General features: G+C 45.7%; 1 protein-coding gene across 2 annotated transcripts in view; it reads right to left on the bottom strand.

The window, feature by feature from the left end:
- The window catches only part of ryr2b (ryanodine receptor 2b (cardiac)), a 51,740-nt gene that overhangs the window by 25,578 nt on the left and 4,085 nt on the right, over nucleotides 1-22,077 (bottom strand). For both annotated transcript variants that reach the window (XM_031578741.2, XM_031578742.2), the window contains exons 9-56: nucleotides 21,979-22,053; nucleotides 21,707-21,863; nucleotides 21,348-21,512; nucleotides 20,737-20,858; nucleotides 20,237-20,423; nucleotides 19,931-20,066; nucleotides 19,717-19,812; nucleotides 19,452-19,570; nucleotides 18,320-18,453; nucleotides 17,940-18,181; nucleotides 17,279-17,471; nucleotides 16,847-17,066; nucleotides 15,910-16,014; nucleotides 15,654-15,757; nucleotides 15,465-15,548; nucleotides 15,191-15,350; nucleotides 14,659-14,806; nucleotides 14,307-14,515; nucleotides 13,896-14,070; nucleotides 13,452-13,657; nucleotides 12,957-13,294; nucleotides 12,624-12,741; nucleotides 12,305-12,465; nucleotides 11,873-12,032; nucleotides 11,648-11,734; nucleotides 11,207-11,433; nucleotides 10,096-10,915; nucleotides 9,758-9,958; nucleotides 8,623-8,728; nucleotides 8,382-8,525; nucleotides 7,941-8,217; nucleotides 7,704-7,818; nucleotides 7,450-7,582; nucleotides 6,820-6,923; nucleotides 6,386-6,521; nucleotides 5,957-6,143; nucleotides 5,757-5,865; nucleotides 5,431-5,551; nucleotides 3,876-4,045; nucleotides 3,503-3,723; nucleotides 3,056-3,146; nucleotides 2,685-2,825; nucleotides 1,637-1,800; nucleotides 1,049-1,127; nucleotides 850-939; nucleotides 527-664; nucleotides 309-386; nucleotides 140-215 (exon numbers count right to left, since the gene is read on the bottom strand). In XM_031578741.2, the coding sequence (XP_031434601.1) occupies nucleotides 140-215; nucleotides 309-386; nucleotides 527-664; nucleotides 850-939; nucleotides 1,049-1,127; nucleotides 1,637-1,800; nucleotides 2,685-2,825; nucleotides 3,056-3,146; nucleotides 3,503-3,723; nucleotides 3,876-4,045; nucleotides 5,431-5,551; nucleotides 5,757-5,865; nucleotides 5,957-6,143; nucleotides 6,386-6,521; nucleotides 6,820-6,923; nucleotides 7,450-7,582; nucleotides 7,704-7,818; nucleotides 7,941-8,217; nucleotides 8,382-8,525; nucleotides 8,623-8,728; nucleotides 9,758-9,958; nucleotides 10,096-10,915; nucleotides 11,207-11,433; nucleotides 11,648-11,734; nucleotides 11,873-12,032; nucleotides 12,305-12,465; nucleotides 12,624-12,741; nucleotides 12,957-13,294; nucleotides 13,452-13,657; nucleotides 13,896-14,070; nucleotides 14,307-14,515; nucleotides 14,659-14,806; nucleotides 15,191-15,350; nucleotides 15,465-15,548; nucleotides 15,654-15,757; nucleotides 15,910-16,014; nucleotides 16,847-17,066; nucleotides 17,279-17,471; nucleotides 17,940-18,181; nucleotides 18,320-18,453; nucleotides 19,452-19,570; nucleotides 19,717-19,812; nucleotides 19,931-20,066; nucleotides 20,237-20,423; nucleotides 20,737-20,858; nucleotides 21,348-21,512; nucleotides 21,707-21,863; nucleotides 21,979-22,053 (7,829 nt within the window). The remainder of the gene's footprint in view (nucleotides 1-139; nucleotides 216-308; nucleotides 387-526; nucleotides 665-849; nucleotides 940-1,048; nucleotides 1,128-1,636; nucleotides 1,801-2,684; nucleotides 2,826-3,055; nucleotides 3,147-3,502; nucleotides 3,724-3,875; nucleotides 4,046-5,430; nucleotides 5,552-5,756; nucleotides 5,866-5,956; nucleotides 6,144-6,385; nucleotides 6,522-6,819; nucleotides 6,924-7,449; nucleotides 7,583-7,703; nucleotides 7,819-7,940; nucleotides 8,218-8,381; nucleotides 8,526-8,622; nucleotides 8,729-9,757; nucleotides 9,959-10,095; nucleotides 10,916-11,206; nucleotides 11,434-11,647; nucleotides 11,735-11,872; nucleotides 12,033-12,304; nucleotides 12,466-12,623; nucleotides 12,742-12,956; nucleotides 13,295-13,451; nucleotides 13,658-13,895; nucleotides 14,071-14,306; nucleotides 14,516-14,658; nucleotides 14,807-15,190; nucleotides 15,351-15,464; nucleotides 15,549-15,653; nucleotides 15,758-15,909; nucleotides 16,015-16,846; nucleotides 17,067-17,278; nucleotides 17,472-17,939; nucleotides 18,182-18,319; nucleotides 18,454-19,451; nucleotides 19,571-19,716; nucleotides 19,813-19,930; nucleotides 20,067-20,236; nucleotides 20,424-20,736; nucleotides 20,859-21,347; nucleotides 21,513-21,706; nucleotides 21,864-21,978; nucleotides 22,054-22,077) is intronic.

Here is a 22,077-nt window from a genome sequence, read left to right as displayed (position 1 = left end):
CGCCTTTCCAGACATTGTTCCAGTTAACCATAACACATATATTATCCACTTTCCCATACTGGATCATTACACACCATTAGGATCCTGAGTGTGTCTGATTATGAGGCTGTCACACAGCTAATGCATCTCTGGATTTTACCTTTGGATTCCAGCTCCAGCTGTTTCCTCTTGGCCCACATGTTATGAGAACTCTCCGCCAGCTGCTCTGCCATGGACTAATGAAGACAAGAGGGAATTCAATCAGGTGCTGTTAGAAAGGGCTGAGGAGAAGACGCCGCAGAAGCTCAAGAAAAGAAGGGATAACTTACATACTGGTCCCATGACAACGTCACATTGCTCATGTCAATGGGTTTGGGACTGAAAGTGGAGGCGCCTTCGAAAGATAGCTGCAAAACCAACATGCAGACACATTTGCAGTGAGGGCTTACACATAAGGCAGCTCAAAGAGCATCTAAAGTAGTGGGATCTTCCACGGTGTGTGTGTGTGTGTGTGTGTGTGTGTGTGTGGCTGTTGTCCTGGCTGTACCTGCCCAGCCTGTGATACTCTTCGTGCTGGGTTATGCACTTCCTGTGCCTCTCCATCCTTGGTTCTTTCGATGGTCCAGCCAAACACCAGCATGTTCTTCACCTTCTCCTTGATAGCCCAGCGATAGCTCTCTTTGTCCTGAGGTACACATGTGCATTCATGAATAGTTGTGTTGTGTGTGTGTGTGTGTCTGTGTGTGTGTGTGTGTGTGTGTGTGTGTGTGTGTGTGTGTGTGTGTGTGTGTGTGTGTGTGTGTGTGTGTGTGTGTGTGTGTGTGTGTGTGTGTGTGTGTGGGTGTCTGTGTGTGTGTGTGTCTATGATACCTTCTCTGAGAAGGCTCGATACGGCTTCAGAAGGGGATGAACTTTGGAACTCTCACACGGCTGGTCTCCATGGACCCAACCACTGGCAAACTGCAACCAGGACAAACGCTCATCAATACAAGCACACACATACGCCGCTGTAAATCTGCACAGACACTCTCGCAGCTATCTCAGAATGTCTTCGAATGGGACCAGTCACCTTGTCAAGAGACCATTTCTCATGTATGTGCTCAGCATATCTATTCACCACGTACTCCAGTCCCTCAGGGATGGAAACACTGTAGAAAGGGGGGGAAAAACACACACACACACACACACACTTGTATCATCTAATTCAACCCTTAAAAATGTATCCTGCAAAACTGACATTATCAATGTGAAATATGCAGTCGGTTCCGCATGAGTTGCTACGGGTATCCACTCATAACAAATCCCGCTGCAGGAGCGTGCTGTGTGGGAATCTGCAGTCTTCTCATTCTGATTCCATTTCAGCATCTAAACACTGAGCCAGGAGTCTGATGGGACTTTAAATAAAGGATGCTGGCTACAAACGAACTCTGAGCTACCATCCCTGTTAATCTACATAGAGCATTTAGAACTATAATTAGAACTATGGAACGGCAGAGATTAGAAATGTATGAGATGTATGTCTAATTTCACTGTAATGCCTGTGGAGTGGATGCTGTAGCTTTTCACGGCATACATGAGGCATTTCTTTCTAAAGAGGAAAGTAGTATTGCACTGAAATAAAACAAGGTATGAGGGCAGATTTGTGTTTTGTTCCTACTTTGAGGTGTCCACAGGCTGAGGGCAGAAGCGTCCCTTCGTGTCCAGAGGCTGGTGGGACTCCAGGCCACCCCTGCAGCTGGGGTCCAGGTGGTCAGGTGGGATCGCCCGGGCAACGGCACTGAGGCAGGCCAGACTCAGCCAGAACAGATCAGCCTCATAAGGCTGGAACACAGGAGGGGAGGAGCAGAACCGGCTCAACAGGAGAAGGGGGCATGCATGCTGGAGCACCGTGCTGACAGGAGCTGTCAGACTACAGAAAGAAATGATCTGGATGTAATGTCTTAAAACCGCCCAAATGACAAAACACTATTACAGCAAACTTGAATCATTTATATTTATTTCTCTAAGTCATTGGATCACATCAAGACTTCATTTGACTCTCTTTTCTATTCTTTTTGCATTTCGGCTGTGAACTTTTGAATGTAGAAACGCTTAAATAATCAGTGTTTCCAATACTTTATCCACATTCTTTTCCTCATTTAAAAAAAGACCACGGTCTCAAACTTTACATTTATATTGCTGTTTATTCTGACAGACAAAACAGAGAAAAACAAAAAACATCAGAATTTTGCAAAGTAAACACCCACTGTCCAACTCACATACAACACAATGGGTAGCTGTTAAGAATCAAAGAGGACAATTTACAACAGCTTGCTCAAGAGAACATTACAGAGACATTCAAGAAAATAAATCACCGCTCGCAGATTGCAAAACATCAAGACTGCATTCTGAAACGTGTGTATTCTGCGTGCATTCTAAACTGAGCTGTCATTCTGTTGCTGTCAAATTTAAAAAACCTGTCAATCCATTCTCAGCGCCTCCTCAAAAACAAACAGTCCAGCATCAAGCTTTCAGTCCTGAAAGTTCAACTTCATGCATGAAAGATTAAGAAGAAAGAGTAACATAACAGCAAGTACGATGGAGAAAAAGGGCCATCTCGTATTGACCAAAAAGCCTGCCTGTCGTTTGGAATCCCAAAGCAGTGCATTGTGGGTATGTAGCATAACCGAGAGCCTTGTAAATAAGTGGGCCTCATCTCTGCCTACCTTCCTGGCCAGGGCCCTGAGCGTGCTCCAGAACAGCTGTCTGGACAGGTGAAGCTCCTCAGCTGAGGCACAGCCCCTGCCTCCACAGCCTCCGGTCAAACAGTAGTACCTCCAGCTGTGCTCATAGTGATTGGCCAGCAGCTGCAAGTCCAAACAGGTTACACAAACAGAGTTATTGACATCCATGAAAGTAGCTTTTATATTATGACAATGACATGGCATTTGAGATACTACATATATACATGACACAACAGATCTACCTTTGGTCAGAAGCAATTGCAAAGCAACTGATAATGATGGTATTCTCTCAACACTGACAATCACTTTGTTAAGCACCATGTCACAAGGATTTTAGGAGCAGCGGATCTGACCTTGAGGGGCATCTTTGTGTTCGCTGTCAGGAGAGGAACGTCAAACACTAGGCAGTGTAACAGGGGCTGCACCACGGAGGGCCTGAGATTGCTGGAGAAACACACCACACACAGAAAAGACTTGAGTTTATTACCATTCTCTACTGCGCAGACAATTGATCCCCGTGGCTTTTTCTGAAGTTTCACTATTTCCAGAGTCAAACGAAGAATAACATGACTGATAGGACCTATAAATGCTAACAAACTCAATTGGCGTCGCTACATTTTCAGATTCACAAAGGATCCCATTAAAGACATTAGCATCCGTATTGGGAAACTACATAAAGGATCACATTAAAGACATTAGCATCAGTATTGGGAAACTACATACAGCTGGATGCCTGCCAGCATACAACAATACAATACACAACCGCTATGTAAACATGGGAGGGCAGGGTTCCTCCTCACCCACAGACAGACAGCAGGCACTCCTCGATGGCATCTCTCTGGGCCTTGGTGAGCACGCTGCCCTTGGAGATCCCGTAGACCGCCTGGAGCAGGGAGTCCACCAGCTGGCTGTGGGCCTCGGAGCCTCCGAACAGAGACGCACACTTGGTGAGGAGGGGCAGCACTGCTGTGCACAGATAGCGGTTGAGAGCCAGAGACATGTCAGTGCCTGCCAGATCAGACTGCGGGGGAGGGGGGGGGGGGGGTCGGGATGCATCAGAGGGAAGGAGGAGAGAAACAGAAAAAGCAATTTAGAGAACAACTCTGATGAAAAATATTTACAGAGCATTTCAATACTGATTACTCGTCAAAAGAGGCACTCCAGAGGCCTTACTGAATCCATGGTGACAGCAGCTTGGAGGTCTGGCAAGAAGCCTACTTCCAGGAGTCGCATCAGGAACTTCTGGTCCTGGATCCCATAGACCCGGTCCAGAAACAGGACCATAGCAGCCTTGTGGTCAGGACAGAACACTGTCGACATGTCTGGCTCTATCACTGTGCCACCTGAGTAAACCACAAAGACACAGCACATTTCAGTCTTCATTTAAACACTCTGTTGCTTAACACAGCTTTGATTCCTTAACACAGCTTTGATTCCTTAACACAGCTTTAATTCCCTAACACAGCTTTGATTCCTTAACACAGCTTTAATTCCTTAACACAGCTTTAATTCCCTAACACAGCTTTGATTCCTTAACACAGCTTTAAATCCTTGATATTCATGGTTTTCACGTGACGTCAGAATGACCATCTGGCGGGCAAGAAAAGCATTCATTCAAGATCATTTAATATCTCCGCTTTAACATTGTCTGACTTAGGTAGTAAAATGCTAGACAGTTGTTGCTCGGTTGGCTGTTCAAATCGGCGAGGAGACAAGCCCGGAATTTGTTTTTATCACATTTAAAACTCGCCCACGTTGCTGCCAGCTGATTGTAGACGTCTTCTGGGTCAACTTTTCTCGGACACACAGTAAAGTAGCCTTACTTTTGGAGCTGGCAATAAAAGCAGTCACCCTGTTCTGGTCGCCTCATTTATCAGAATAACTACCTAAAACGGGAATAGATCAAGTAATAAAGTCAAGAAACAAAGCATCAACACAATTCAAATTGGATTACCCGGTTTCTGCTCTGAGATTGCGACAAGTACCTAAGCAAGTAGGCTAGGCTAGTGTATTTTGTCATCCAACTGGTAATACTAAAATGCCAGTAGAAAATATATGGGAAGATAATTTAAGTTGTCATTCGCCAGACCAGGTGTTCGTACTTGTTTAAACCAGGAAATTGTGTCAAATGATAAAGAACAGCGTTGGGTAGGCTAAAGGCTGCTAGCTAAAGGCTGCTAGCTAACAGCAGGTAGCACTCAAATGGCACTCATCTTTGCTCTGATTATGAAGATGTTTTTTGTTTTTACCTTCCAGGCAACAGCGTTGTGAACCCATCCACTTCTGAAAATTAAATAACTATCTGTGCTTTTGTAGGCTTTCAGTTTTTGAGATGTGTAGGGGGACGGATTTTCTATTAGATAGATGTAAATATCTCCACACTGGAGCTCAGGCAGGGACTTCGTCGAGGTTAAAGAAATAAAAATGTCAGCGGGTGCAGTAAATGGATCAAAATTTTTTATTTTTTTGTAAATATCTCTGTCTGGCTATAGTGGTATGGTCTGTGGTTGATGGCGATCGTAGTTGAGTAGGCGGCACTGCTTGAAGTTGTCCACTGTTTAACGCCATTTTCGCTGTTTCGCTGTTCTTTTTGCCCGCCAGCTACCTATTGTAGTCATGTGACTGAAAACTATGAATGGGTGCTGTTGCTTGAATTCCTTAACACAGCTTTAATTCCTTAACACAGCTTTAATCCCTTGATATGGGTAACCAGTGGGTGCTGTCTGACCTGTGTCCAGTGAGGGTAGGTGAAGGGGGATGCTGATGACCCCCACCAGATCCTCTAGTGGGATGAGTGACCTCAGGATGGCCCTGATACGGATGGCCTCACCTTTCCCAGCTTCAATCAGCTACAAATACATGAATCCAGCAACACTGTTTAAAAGATGACTAGCGCATTCTCTTACAAAGCTCAGGAAATCATTTCAGCGTACAGGAGAAGAAGTGTAACTGGTGTACAAACACTATTGTGTGGAGGGCATTTCAGTGCACAGGAGAAAAAGTGTCACTGGTGTACAAACACTATTGTGTGGAGGACATTTTTGAGGCTCTTACATGCATCTCAGGGCCACAGCGCCCAAGCAGGTCGATAAAGGCAGAATAGAACGTCATGATTGCATGCCCCAAGTGGATGAGGTCATCTTCTTCTTCATTGAGTGTGTCACTGAGGCAGCAGAGGTATGTTAGCAAAGGGGCAAAGGGCACAGGAGACACAACATCGGATACAAAACAGGTCAGTCCCCTTTATGACTTACAGAGTTCTGTTGGACTCGTAGGCTGCTCTTCGTCCATCTCTCTTTGGATCGGCTGCGATCCTGATGGCTTCCTCCATGGTTGCTAGGAGACCGTCTCCTCCATCACCTTGCAAGGCGGGGCCAAAGCACTCTGGTCGACGAATCAGTAACCTCAGCACTACGTAAGCGTTCTCCTCAACACTCTCACCTTTAACAGAAAAAGAAGCAAAATCTTAAACACAACCAAGCACTGTGATAAATGACTGTAAACTAAAATGATAAACATGGTACTTGATCCAATAACAACTCACAGATTCAAACTGAAATGTCTGATAAGATCATATATAAAAAAATATGACAAATATCAGGACGTATATATATATATATATATACCTGCAATGGGAGAAATGATTGTATAATATGACAGCTGATAAATAAGACCATTGTTACCATTACAAAATACAGCAAACCGGAGGAAGTCCAAATAGCGCTCCCCCTCCACTGGATTCCAGCCAATATCAGGATAGCCCCTGGCCAGCAGCGAGGGACAGCTCCGTAAACCACAGCCTGCCAGGTAATGGACCACCTACACACAAATGGGAAATCAGTGATCCACAAGTGAGCAGACCAACCCCCAGTCAATAAATGTTGTTTGTTGTGAAAATGAAATCTTATTTGCCAATCTTTGCTCTTCTAACCCTGGACAGGCCTCAATAAATCAAGACAGCTTTTTCCTTAAGGTCTACTGTAATGTTTGACTTCCTGGCATCTAGGGAAGTCAGTCATCCAATTCCATGTTTCACACACACACACACACACATACTGATGACACATCTACAGTGGTACATCCACAGATGCATGAGCGGATGAGCGCATGTTCCCACCTTCTCCAGGGCGGCCTCTGTCAGGGCCAGGGCCAGCTCATTGTTATCCATCACTGAGGCAGCGGCCACATCCAGAGGAGTGGACCCCCGCATAGAAGGGGACGCTGGGGGACACGGTGAGGAAGAACAGGTTAAGAGTCACTTTGTCATTTTAAGATAAGAGAGACTTCATTGTCCTGAAGGACCTTTGTCTTGTATACATACAGTATCTGAAGTTTCAATACAAATAACATAGAGCATACATACATATGGTACATACACAGGCTGTCGCCTATACACATACAGTACCTTCACAATACCTAGAGTGTGTGCACAGACTGCCATCAGCCAGCAAATTGCACACTGCCCATTGTAGAACACATAATGTTATAATTCAGTACATGATACAATACATAATGAAGCAGGAAGTGTAAGCAGGCTGATCAACACTGGGTCATTATAAAATGTACACGTACGTATGCGGTTTGCCTCAGGCAAAATACTTTGATGGACAAGGAGACAAAGGAGTTCCTTGGAGTAAGGTGAACTAGTGTTGCATTGTAATTAGGCTGACAACACAATAGAACTAATTAAAACATGGACCGGGTTGTGATGGATTTCTTCAAAGCTGAATTTGTAAACCATACGTACCTAGTCCGACATTGCTGTTATCCAACAGATAGCTGAGATGGTCAAACATGGCCTTCTGGTTGTGTCGGCTAATCCGGCAGAAATAACAGAGGAATCTGCAGCAGTGGGCGACCATCTTAGGAAACATGATTTCCTATGGAGAATGGGGAGACATTTCTAAAGTTAATTTCAGTTTCACTCAAAATTTAAAAACACACACTATAAATACTCCTCTAACGGGTCATGCTGGTAAATGAATGAGGCTCCTCTATTACCTTCGATTCTCCCTCTCCTAAGACGTTGACCATCACCTCCATCACTGTCTCGTGCATCCCCAAAGCTCTCATCAGGTTTGGGTGCTGATAAAACACTTTATTATTCATGATGTCTCTAAAAAAGGAATCAGAGGAGGAAACAATTAACGTGGAGACCTTAGTTGCTCTATTTCGGTACCTCTTCTTATACATGTGCTAATGGCATCGCAGAAGAACAGAATAGCTTCTCTGTCTGACCCGAGTCCTTGGATCATGAGCGCCTCCTCCTGGCGGCCCATGCGGATGCGGAGGAGGGACCTGATGCGCCCCAGGGCGCTCTGAAGCGATAAGGTGTCCTCCACGGAGCCCGGGGTGATGCAGTACGCCTTCAGCAGCGGCGCGGCCATCTGGGCGCTCAGCCCCTCGTACTGCCGGCGCAGCAGCTCGAACACGGCGCGCACCAGCACAGGGTCCCCCATGGGCGCCTCCTGAGCCCAGCGCAGCATGGCGTCCGAGATCATCTGCCGCAGGGACACTGGGGACGGTGAGGAGGAGGGTTGGGGGGCATAGCATGCAGGGATGGGAGGTCAAGAGGATTAGAGAGATTAGGTGGAGGGATTCAGTGTGCTGAGGAGGACAACCTTAATGAAAGTTCTTTGTAGCAGTTATCTATCCCAAGTGTCAATCAAATGCACCCACCAGGCTTCACGGCTACAGATTCCACGGGACACAGGGAGAGCCTTCGCTTCAGGCTGTTCACCTTTTCCACCAGGCCGGAGAGCCGACCCCTGACGGACAGATCTCCATCATCTCCAGCCTCTGAGTCCTCATCAATCTCAATGCCTAGATTTAGAAAGAGACCCATTAGTGCCATTAGTTAATATTTGCAGAGTGCAGTTTTATTAGCTGGCCAGCGACCCTGAGGGCTGAGGTCACTCACCGCAGTGACTCATGAGATCACTGTGGAACTCCTGGAGGAGGTCCTGGATCTCTAGTGGGCATGGGCACTCCAGCTGCTCCTCACGGAAGTTCAGCAGCAGGTTAATCTGTGGGAAGAAATGACTTCATATAACCAAGTGGAGTCCAGCAAACGTGAAGTACTGGAGTCTTTACTGGGTTTATCATGAGTAGATCTTCGCAGGTTGTTGCCTCTCCCAAAATATAGCAGAGGTGACAAACAGTAATTAGAAGGAATAATTAGAGGGAAAACTCATATGTGTGTTGAATATGTGAGTCTGAGAGCTTGATCTAGCAATAGCTTCCATAAGCAGCTTCACGCAGACAAAATGTCATATGATATTACTAAAAAATGAAATAAATAAGTGAAGATTGGAAATGTTGCAGAGCTCCTATGTAAATAGGGTAGTCTACCAATAGGCTAAGTTTTAGTTCCCCTACTAGATGAAGTGAATGTTTTTCAAAAGAACAATGCAGTTTCTTGGTGCCAATCACTTAGACCAGACTGTTTATTGCCCAACTGTTTATTGCCATGACTATTGCCCAACAATGTTTTTGCTCTTGGCTTACAATTAATATTTAAGCTGCTAAATGTGATAATGATAAAAAAAATATTATGTTTATCAGAAGTAATTGCGTGGCACTGTTTTCCATTCACTTAAGGTCATTTCAACTGTTCTTTTCTTCAGGCTGTTGACCCAAAAGAATCTGAACAACATTTTATAATAATTGCCTAATAAGCTAAAACAATCTGCTAGTTGATGGTAAAGAGCCAACTTTCTCTCCGAACAAACTTTAAATCAGACACTGGGATCGAGGCTCAACAGCACACTGTCCCCTGTTAAAAAGGGTAATGGATACTTCTGACAGAAAGAATGTTATGTGAGAGCAGAGACATTTATTGAAATCTAATGTCAAAAACATAAACATTGCAACGGAAATATACAACATGTTTTTTTTTTAAGTTTTAAAGTTTGTCACATTTCAACTTGAGGGAGTATCACAGAGCCAATTCAATTCATCTGAGATGAAGAGGCTGAAGCATATTTGATAGAACATTAGTCTCCTCCTGTGTTCCCTGTGTGATGAATAAATAAGTGCGACCTCCTGTCCTTTACCTGCTCCTGTGGAGGAGAGCGGAACTCTTTAGTCTTGCGGGCCGTAAGGGCAGCAGACATGTTGAGGGCCTGCATGACCTCATTGTAGCGGAAGCGCTGGTTGTCCTGGAGCCGCGCCACAAAGCCATCCGCGAACGCCACCACTGCCTCCACTCTGTGACGCACCTGACAGTCACACAGGTACTCCAGCAAGTTACACACCTGGCATGGCAAGACAGCAGGAGACGGTGGAGAGTCGTGAGGAAGTGAGAAGTCATAATGAAATAGTTATGATACAATTTCAGCCAAAGCTCTACAAGAATCCCTTATGAACAGGAACCCATCACTTCCCTACTCACTTGCAGTTTGACAGCCTCAGGCAGTTTCATCCGCAGTAGTCCATGTGTCGGGAAGCCTCCCAGAAATTCATCTCGCTCTCGATCAACATCCATCTCAAACTCTTCCCCATCCTCATCCTCAGTGATGGCCCAGTTCTGTATGTACACACCTGGCAAAATTAGTTTGAGAGCTGCCCTCAAGCCTGGGCCTCGATACACTCCCATGAGCAGGAGGGTGTGCAGCAGCCGCAGGAGAGGCACCAGCAGCAGCTCCACACTGCCCCCTACAGGATCCCTCACACATTGACCCGCTGCACACACAGCCTCCTCTAGCATCTCCACCAGCAGAGTCTTCAGCAGCTCCACTGGGAATGCTGGGCTGTCCTGCTGCACGTCCCCCCCTCTGCCATCCAGAGGCTGTCTGTTAGCCCCCTCATCAGGCCTGATGAAGCAGGGCGCGCTGAAGCGCAGCCTGGGCCAGAGGGAGGCACTGCGGACGCTGCCTGGCAGCGAGTGGCGCCTCCTGTGGCTGTTATAGAGCGTGATGGATCTGCTGTCGCGTGTCATGGGCACTATGTACTCGTGAGTCATGGCCCGTCTGGCACCGGCGTAGCCGTTGAGGTGAACCTCGCTTAGGAGGGCGTAGTAGGCCTCCCGTAACGGGCCGGGCATGTGGCGGCACTGGAGGGCGTACAGGAACTGGGACTGGTCCACGTGGCTGCACAGGGCATGAGCCACATGAGTGTTGCCATGGCTGCACAGGGCAGAGTAGAGACGGAGGGTGTGCTGGTGAAAGGTCAGAAGGTCGTCCAGCTCTGACAGCTCGAGAATATCCACACACCTGTGAACACAAAACACACATACGTAATACACACCCCAAACATAGCACAGAATATCCACACACCTGTGAACACAAAACACACATACGTAATACACACCCCAAACATAGCACAGAAACAAACAGCAGATTTAGAAAATTAATGAATTGCATTTGACAGACAATGACATCAGTGATACTTCTACAAGCCCTGTAAAAGCAAGCGCCTACAATGACCCAAACTAAATCATACAGAATACATAGGAGTCACGTATAAATCATGCAGGGTCCAATCGTGACCCTCTGAACTCTGACCTGTTCTCCTCAGGGACGTGGAGGGTCATGACCTGCAGCGAGCTGGGGCACTGCACTCTCCATCCATGCCTCTCGTCCATGCGTGTCACCTCCACCCTGGGTAAGTTGTCAGGCACACGCAGCCAACGGAAGGGCACAACGTGCTGCACCTGTAACCTGGGAGGGCACTGGGCCACGGGGTTGCCCCTCTCATCCCGAAACATACCCGCAGACACGGGCATCACATTCTGAGTGGCGAGGGAAACATACGCCTCTAATTACAATGATTCATTAAAACTCCATGTGGTTTGAATGAAAAACATCCACAGAGATGAAATACAGTTAAACGAATCAATGAATCACAAATGAAATGAGGCAAAATCGACATGGATAAGAATGTCAATATATGGCTGGACCTGCAGATAAAACCCCCACAGGCGCTGGTTATCTTGTGTGCCGTACCTTAATTCTGCCAAGCTCAAACTGAAACATGTCAGAGCTTGTGGCTTTGGCAAACACTGCAGGGTACAGCTTTGTACATGGCTCCACCTAGTGAGAACAACAACAACAAGTGAATAGAGGTCATCTACAACAAACATACAAAACACCACCCATGTGATGAAACTACTGGACCAGAGAGAAATGAAGGGAGTGAGGGACCAGGGGTATAATAATGATATAACCTGCCTGATAATAGGTGTCCAGCTCTTTTCCATTAGCAGTGAAGGTTAGAAGTCCTGTTGCCGTGTCAACAAGACAACCGATCTCTAGTTGGGTGCTGCTACGACTGTGAGTCTGGCCCACAGCCTCTGTTGCACAAACCATAAAGCAGCTACAACGCTTTACACTGTAAACACACACCATGAACACACACACACAGTATGCAGGACATTACACATTATACACACATTTTTACCATATGAGACTCAAATAAATCATCTCTATCAGATAATGAAGCCCACAGGGCTGTGTCACCCATATGGTGGTTACATAAGAGTTACAGAAGAATCACCCGCCTGAAAGCTATAAAAGCTCACGCCATAGAATTCCATGTTAATACAGTGTACTGTATGTAACTCTAGGTTACAACAGGGCCCACTTGGACAGTAACCAACAAACCTCTCGTGAACTTTGCCCTGCTCATCCCCAAGCGTCACAGTCACTCTGCGAACTCTCTCCAGGTCGAAGCCCTGCTGCTGCCGGTGGAAGCTCGAGGTGACCCAGCCCACCCAGACACAGGAGGGGTCCTGGCCAGGGAGCACCCTCACGGAGTAGTAATACTGCAGGACAGCAAGGGAGAGAGGACGAGTTCACACCCAAACTGATGGAATAGATATTAATCGTCCATTCACCACTTTGGACATGCCTTTCACCACACAAAAGTCATGTTTACTGTACAGATTTAATGAGATATAAACATGAGGCAGTGGTAGTTTACCGCAGAGCAATGTGAAAGGAGCTTGTCCTCGTCCTTCTCTATAGCCACCACTTCCTCTAACAGGCGTGCAGAAGAGTGGCTTGGGTGCAGCTCTGGTTTGGGTCGCTTCAGCATGAAACTGAACAGGACAAGAAGAAATGAACCAGAGACAGACAAACAAACACAGAGAGAGAGAGAGAGAGAGAGAGAGACAGAGAGAGAGAAAGAGAAAGAAAGACAGAGACAGAGGAAGAGAGAGAGAGAGAGAGAGAGAGAGAGAGACAGAGGAAGCGCAAATGAAGAATGTCAACTTGAGAGTTCAGAATCACAAGAATGAGTTGTGTCCTCCCTCACCGCTGCTTGAGCCTGGAAGGCTTCTCTTGACCGTGGTCTTTATGGTTGTTCAGTTCGTCTCTGGACCCTGCGTGTCGGCGAGCTGACTTCATAAGGACCTCAAAATCAGAGTCAATGTCCCCCTCCTCTGAATCTCTCTTGGGGTAGTAAGCAGTGCTGCTGCAGGGGACAGCACCCTCTGCTGGTCGGGAGAAAACCTCGGCACACTCTATAGGCATGCTGAGCCGGTAATAGCCAATGTCAGAACTGACTGAGCCACTGGTGACCTGTGACCCTGAGGATTTCTGCGTCACCTTCAAACAGGGTGATCGGTCCACTGTCCCATCGAGACGAGTTACCTGCAAACATAGAATTGTATGTTTTTTTTATGTGTTGAGTGTGATATGTTTTCAGTATTGTTGCTTAGGGTATCATATATACATGTACAGTAAATTGACCAAAGTATCTATGTCTAGCTCTCCTGTCTGTGCTAGCCGCAGATGTTTTAAATGCTACCTGAATATGGCCGTGGTCTGGGGGCACAGGGGTGAAATGGGGCTGTTTCCAGCTCATCCACAGGGGAACGTCTCGGCTCATGTTGTGAGCGAATGGCTGGTAGCCTTCCTGGTGCCCACACACGCTGAGGTAACGCAGGGAGCCAGGGTGGCCCAACTTTAGACGACCCACCTGGTTCACCCCTACACTGCATACAGGCACGAAGCCTGGGAAAAGAAGAGATGTTATGTGAGCTAAGACTTGCCATTTCTGTACTGTCAGCATGAGTAGCATTATTTAAACTAAACACACTTGACCATTAAATTAAATAAAGTTTAGCAAACATTAATAATCAAAAAACATAGAACTGAATCATCCAAGAACTCTCTCCACACCTTTTGTTTATTTATAACATTTGTAAATTAAGTAAGCAAGAGGGTGACAAGAGTAGATAACACCACTGACCATCTTGGACTGCAAACTGTTTGGCAGCAAGCTCAGAGCCATGGTTGTTCAGCAAAAGCTCCCCGTTTAGTGTGAACATCATAGTACACTGTTCAAGATCCAGCATGCAGCCTACAACATCTCCCATCTGCCAGCTTAGGCCCAGCTGCTCACTGCCCTGATGCCAAATACGCCCCTAGTAGTAGTAGGAGGGAGGCAGGGAAGGAGGGAGAGGGTGTGTGTGAGAGAGAGAGAGAGAGTATGAGTTTTTAGTCAGATAAAGGGAGAAAACACACATGTTAAACAGAGAGAAAAAAACACATCAAGAGGATGAGTGTTTGGGTAAAAAGAGACAAAAACACACAGAGAAAATTATATGAGATATTAAGAGAAGATTATCCTCATGTAAAAAATTCCAGTTCTCACGCCCACCTTGCAGCCATCAAAGACAAAGGCCTGGTCATCTGACCCCAGCTCCAGGTCTGGTTTACTTCCGGGTCGAGCCCAGCCCACCTTCATCTCCCCGGAGGTCACAGCTTCAAATTCAAAGTACCACTTTCCTTTCAGCACAGCATAGGCACGCTCAACACGGAATATCCGGAAGTTTTCGACCAGGGCAACGCCTGCATCTGGCAGTACCACTGAGATACAGAGGGGAACAGACTTTACTAACTCTTTTCCATAGAGGTTTTGGCTCACAGATGATAAGACATGAACTGATTAGCACAAAACTCCACTTCTTTGTGGCTCCTAAGAGCTTTGACAATAAATCAGTGAAACCTACTCTGCTCCTGGTCCAGCGGCTCCACTGTGTACCCGTACGCTAGTATGGTGCACAGAGCATCCCTCACGGTCTCACTGCCAGACCTCTGGGTCCGCTCGTCCAGCAGAGAGAAGGGCACCAAGTGAGGACTCCTCTTACTCTTCACATCCTGAGGCAGACCAGAGGGATCAGAGACACATATTACTCTTCACATCCTGAGGCAGATCATAGGGGTTAGAGACACATATTACTCTTCACATCCTGAGGCAGATCATAGGGGTTAGAGACACATATTACTCTTCACATCCTGAGGCAGATCAGAGGGATTAGAGAAACACATATTACTCTTCACATCCTGAGGCAGGCCAAAGGGATCAAAGACACATCACTCAAGCTCATCACTAGTGCTGCAGAGTTTACCCACTAATCATGTGTAAATCATGTGGACGCTAAATCTATTGCTAGCATGTTTCTTAAGGAATTCACTGGCCACCACTGCACATATCCAGTTCCACATATCCTGACTATCTTGCTCCCCCTTGCTGCACTCTACCTGCTGAGGCCCATAGCTCCATCCCTGTCTGATCCTCTCTTTGGCCCACACATTGTGCTCATTCTCGGCCAGACAGTCCACTATGGCCTCCTGGGCAGCGGTCAGGGTGAGATGAGACAGATCCACAGGAGCGGGTCGGTATCCATTCCACAGCTCATACCTGTATGATTGGAAGAAAAAACAAGATTTTCATATTCCCCTGTGTCCTTTTTGACCCACGAGGGCCTCTTAAAGACAAGATGTCTAATCTTTGAAAATCAGCTTGTGGACGTACTTGTTAGAGAGTCGGATATATTTGACTTTCTCATCAGCATGGTCGTCTAACAGCCCAATGTGGACACCGAGAGCCAGGAGTGTCCTTAGGGAATACAATATTAACATACAAATGAACATGAAGGAGTCAGAAATGAATACAATAAAACAACGTGTCTGTAAGTAGTTCCCCTCTCTTCTCTGTTAGAACCTGAGGGTATCCTGTGCAGCCTGGAGGTTCAGATTCTTCTCTGGGTCTGGCAGTTTGGAAAACTCAACCAGATCAGGATGATGCTTCTTATTTTCTTCCTTAACCTGTGGTAGATACAGTACATGAGCACTCTTCAATAACATCGACAGAGATTATATAAACCAAAAGTAACCCCAGAACAACAGCTCCAGGGGATACAAACAATCCAGATCAATAACAGCCACCTTCCAACCCAGCAGGTGTGGAGTGTACTCACAGGCCCGTAGATCCAGCCCTGATCCACCATACTGATGAGCCAGAGTTCATGCAGGTTCTCAGCGAGCTCGTCTCGAATCTGCTCTAGCTGAGGGGGGAAGGCCACCTGAGGAATCAGAGATCAAATGGTACAGATCAGGTTTTACCCCCTGCTTCTAACTACAATAAGTTATCAAAAGTCAAATCCTTAGGATTGGTCTGGTGCCATGCCAAATGTAAAGTGCAAGTGCTCAAATCTCAAAGCTCATATCAATCATTCTTTCAAATTATTATACAAGGAACTGAAAGACACAAATGTAAATTAGTATTCATGTATTCTGTTCTGGATAATTTAAAAAGTGTGACAATTATTTTAAGACAAATTATTTTAGCCAAGTTTACAGATTTAAAATTGGTGTAAATCTAGCTCCTTGACAATCATTGAAAACAAAAAGGAAGTTACAGTTGAAATTGATTGTATAAAACATTTAGGAAAGCGTAATGACTACTGGCTGAGTTTCAAAGCCAGTAAACGGATGCAGGGTCAATCAGAATGTGCTGAGAAAGGTGTATGTCAGCCTTACAGAGAGGATCATTTTACTGTTGCTGCTTGTTGTGGTGCAATAAAGTGTGCAATAAACAAGAATAAGATGACTGCCAAAAACAACTGGGAAAAATTGGCCAATTGGACTTAATAAACAGGTAAACAGAAAGCTGCCACTACCACTACCACTTATAAATTAAGATATGTAAGGAAGCTCGTTGCCACTTGTGAAACTTAGTGTAGAGAGAGAAATAAATAGCAAATCAGTTTACAGAAATTGCTAATCTTTTCTATCATGTATTCATATCATGAATTGCATTGTCTATATGTACTGTGTCTGTTATTAACTGTAAAATAAAACTGACACGATTTGATTTCAATGTGTGTGTTTCTCAGCAGGCTTCTGCTATGCTACCTGACTAGTGTCTACAGGAACAGGGGTGAAGGTAGGAGGGTTCGGTGCCACCCATGGCCCCAGGAGGTCCTGCTGGCTACTGTTCCGGTGCCTCATGAAGTCCAGACACGGCTCCACCCGGCACCTGACCCGGGGCAGTAGAGCCTCGGACACGGGCGAGAAACCAGGTGGGGGCAGGAATTTAAACTCCCCTAAACGACCCCCCAACAGGAAACACACCCTGGGGAAACCCATCAAGACACAACAGAGACACATTTCCAGTTACAGCATGAACATCATGCCACAATGAATCACATCTTGGTAAATAATCTTATTTATCATTTACAGAGAAAAAGGACAAACAAACAATAAAAACAACTTCATTCAGTACACAAAGGCTTAAATGTGTCTCTAAAGTTATACAGCAGGGCCTTAAATGACTGTTGGACACACCTCACTCCAGCAGAGAAACTGGCCACAGGAAAGAGCAGGCCCTCTGTGCTGAAGTTTTCAAACATGCCCTGGACAGGCAGACCATTGACCCTGAATGACATGCAGAGAGCCCCCAGGTCCAGGCAACAGCTGACCACATCATCCTCCTTCAGAAGGTGCTGATTGGGTGAGTTCACTCTCCGGCCAATACCACCTGGGTAATAAGAAACGACTCTCAACCATCTCAAGAAACAAACATTTAACCTTCAGAAACAAATATTTAACCTTCAGAAACAAACATTTAACCTTCAGAAACAATACCATATAACCATCATGCCTTAGACATTTACATTTACATTTAGTCATTTAGCAGACGCTTTTGTCCAAAGCGACGTACAAGGGAGAGAACAGTCAAGCTAAGAGCAATAAAAAAACATGGTGTAACAAAAAATACTACTTTACATAAGAATTAGAAAAACGACCTGGAAAGGAAAAAGAAGTGCAGGAATGTAACTGCTGAAGTGCAAGTTAAGTGCTAGTCAAGGTGCCAGTTAGGAAGGGAGGTGCTCTCTGAAGAGTTGGGTCTTCAAAAGCTTCTCAGACAGTGATATGTAGACACTGCATGAGGCAGCCCTCTCGACGAGTGGCTAAATCGAATCATAAACATCCTCATGCGTCTCACCTGCCCACAAGTGAAGCCCATCAAAGCCATAAGAGTAGAGGTCATCCCCGGCTCCATTTGGACCCCAGCCATCTCCACCGGTTGGGGAGGGGCAGTAGCCCTCCGCACAGGCCCAGCCCACACGCAGGTGAGTGGGCTCAGCCGTGACGAATGGCTCTGCCTTCTCCACCACCAGCTCAAAGTACCACTTCCTGCACTGGGCAGAGTCTTCACTCATACACAGGAACACACTGGGCCTCACACTGGGGAATAAAGAGATAAAAATGTAATAAATAAAAGGGCAAGAGGCTGGGTAACACAGAGCCATCCAGAGGCGGTAGAAATGGAAGCCTTTGGCTACATGAAGAACTGAGCCTTAAGGGATGAGGGTGTGGGATAACCTGGTGACTTGATTGCAGAGGCGTGTCTGCAGAAGCAGGTCTCGCTCTGGCAGCAGGTTCACACAGATATAGTGTTGGTTAGAGCGCACGGCCATCCCATGGCACACACAGAGTGAACACAACACATCTAGGATCTGAAAGAGATGAAAACACACACAGAGTGAACACAACACATCTAGGATCTGAGAGAGAGAGATGAAACACACACAGAGTGAACACAACACATCTAGGATCTGAGAGAGATGAAAACACACACAGAGTGAACACAACACATCTAGGATCTGAGAGAGAGAGATGAAAACACACACAGAGTGAACACAACACATCTAGGATCTGAGAGAGAGAGATGAAAACACACACAGAGTGAACACAACACATCTAGGATCTGAGAGAGAGAGATGAAAACACACACAGAGTGAATACAACACATCTAGGATCTGAGAGAGAGAGATGAAAACACACACAGAGTGAACACAACACATCTAGGATCTGAGAGAGAGATGAAAAACACACACAGAGTGAACACAACACATCTAGGATCTGAGAGAGAGAGATGAAAACACACACAGAGTGAACACAACACATCTAGCATCTGAGAGAGAGATGAAAACACACACAGAGTGAACACAACACATCTAGGATCTGAGAGAGAGATGAAAACACACACAGAGTGAACACAACACATCTAGGATCTGAGAGAGAGAGATGAAAACACACACAGAGTGAACACAACACATCTAGCATCTGAGAGAGAGATGAAAACACACACAGAGTGAACACAACACATCTAGCATCTGAGAGAGAGATGAAAACACACACAGAGTGAACACAACACATCTAGGATCTGAGAGAGAGAGATGAAAACACACACAGAGTGAACACAACACATCTAGGATCTGAGAGAGAGAGATGAAAACACACACAGAGTGAATACAACACATCTAGGATCTGAGAGAGAGAGATGAAAACACACACAGAGTGAACACAACACATCTAGGATCTGAGAGAGGGATGAACACACACACAGAGTGAACACAACACATCTAGGATCTGAGAGAGAGATGAACACACACAGAGATTTACAGGTCTGAAAAAATACGTAAAAATGCAGCGTGTACAACTGAAAGCGTACCTTGTGATTGCGACCATGCTTGTCCAAAAGAGATATGATGGATTTGATGTGTCCCTCTTTGATAAAGTTCAGAGCCTCTGGGCTCTCCTCCAGGACACAATGTAACACCTCAAGGATTCCTAATCCCACACAGATAAGGAAACCAAAAGCAAATCATAAAATAAAAGTTAACTTACAAGAATGTAAAATAATGAAAATCTTGTGTTAGTTTGGATACATTCAACAACTCTGCATACCTTAACTATGAGAAAAACTCAGAACATACCAGAGGATGCATCCAGTTTCTCCAGCCTTCCAATCAACCACTCCAGCGATCCAGAAAACTGGGCACAATTATTCCTGTTGCCCCTGATCAAAGACGCTGGGGAGCAGCAGTAGGACCGGGAGTTACAGGTACAGCTGTGACAGGCATGGGTTTGAGGAATTTCTAATAAGGGGCCAAGACTAAGTATGTTTTCATACACAACAGATTATCTTACCAAGGAGTTCATACAGTGAGTTCAGGAGAGCCTCACATTCCTCTCCTGCCTCTTTTCCTGCGACCTCAGCAAAATGGGCAGCGCTGCCGTAGGCATGAAGGCGGTCAATGCAGTCTAATGCATAGCCAATTATCCCCTGTATCAGAAAGCCATATGTTTACAAAACACATACTGTACAATATAGTGTGGAAGTTATCACAACCAGGTCATGGCCTTTATGTTACACATAACCTACATGATACTACTATATGTGGCATCTTTACAGAGGAGTAGTGTGGAACACTGCTAGAAATGAAGACAAATCACCTCCTCTTGGAAGAGGTTCTGTCTGTTCTTCAGGGCCCTCATGTTGTTCTGCCTTTCTTCTTGACCCTGGTCTTCATCAGGAGGCCGCAGGTAGCTAATGAGATCCTGCAGACTCAAGCGGACTCTGGCGATTGGCAGAGCTGGAGTCATCGGTAGATTAGCCCTCTGACCAAGGTCATCCAGTCCTCTGTGAAGAGGTGACATTTAGCATTATATCTGGACTTTGTGGAAAGGCTGCCCTTAATCTATTCCACATTTATATGTCAGTTTGCCCTGACAATGACCTGCCTGACAATGTCAGCCAATCAAGCCAAATCACTGCAGTTACTGCCATATTATGATTTAAACCTACCACTTACAGTAAGTCAACTAAAAGAGATTTCACTCTATGACCACGGGTGCTGTAGGTTACCTGATGAAGTGTGAGAATAGGAGGAATAGGAGGACAGTGATGTAGGTTACCTGATGAAGTGTGAGAATAGGACGGAGATGTAGGTTACCTGATGAAGTGTGAGAATAGGAGGACAGAGCTTCTTATGATCTGAGCAGCTCTGGACTCCTCCGTCTGGGAGCGGGACAGAGTCAGACCGTCATCCATGTGGCCCTCCAGGTGCAAAATGGCCTGAAAGAAAAGAGTAAGGGTCATAGAAAAAACTAGAAGGGCACTCGGAGAATGCAGACCTCCGCCGAGGCCAAATTCCTTATCGCACAATGTTAATGAAAGTGATTTTTTATTTTGTGGATCTGCTCCGTGATTCGTATTTGCTCTGAAATGTAATGGGTTCTTGCTTGGCCTATACTACACCCCTCCACCAGGTTTCATGAAAATAAGGCCAGGCAGTTTTGCATAATCTTACGAGGTTATAATCATTATTAATTATAATCAATAATTGAATGAATAAATAGGTTGGACAGTTAGTTGGAATGTCAGGTGTGTGTACTGGTATATATATTTCACATGACTGTGTATCATGAAGTATTAGTAGTAGTAATAATAATAATAATACTATTATGAATAAGAATATTAATAATAAGAATAAGAATAATGTCCGTCACACACGGCACAGTCCATCAGCAGAAACCCTGCTTTTCCACCTGCTGTGAGAATTACCTGCCGTGGTGCCCCGGCCATTCTCCCACTCTTCCCATGACCAGTCTGGTAAGTCAGCCAAAGACCACTGCCCAAGTGCTGAATGAAGCAGACGGAGTCTCCATACTTTATCTCTGGGGTGCCCATGCCATCTACATCCTTCTTCTGGACAATGTCAAGCTTCTCCTACAGCAGGGAACCATGCATCAAGGGATATTAAAACAGTTAACCTTACAATTACAAAGACCATTAAGACCATTATAGTCTATTACTGAGTCCCAGTTCCTAGATTACAGGCTATAACATCAGCCACTGACTAATACAGTGAGTGTGCAGGGTTTGTATTGTGCACTTTGTTGTGGGCAGGCAGGCTTCCTTACCTTTGAGGAGCGGAAGCAGAAAGCAGTGGCTTTGGCATCAGCTTTCTCCCTCTCTATCAGTCTCAGTCCCTTCTCCTGCATGAGGCTGAGGTACATCCCCGTGGTGACATGCCGCAGACGGAACAGCTGACCCCACTGGGTGTGACTCCCACTCCATCTGATGACAGCAAAAGACTCACTGCAGTAATAATAATACTACTAACACCATACCTGACAGCAGATCATTAGCAAACAGGTTTTGTTAACTGCTGCACTCGTGCTGAGGTTCTTACGCCACACGCATGGTCTCCAGCCTCCAGAGAGAACCGGCCTGCGATGAAACAGAACCTCCTTCAAAGTACACCGACCTGAGAGAGAGAGAGAGAGAGAGA

The sequence above is a fragment of the Clupea harengus genome, chromosome 13, assembly GCF_900700415.2.
Source record: "Clupea harengus chromosome 13, Ch_v2.0.2, whole genome shotgun sequence".
Lineage (NCBI taxonomy): Eukaryota > Metazoa > Chordata > Actinopteri > Clupeiformes > Clupeidae > Clupea > Clupea harengus.
The sequence above is the reverse complement of the archived record's forward strand: the minus strand, read 5'-3'. Positions and strand labels throughout refer to the sequence as shown.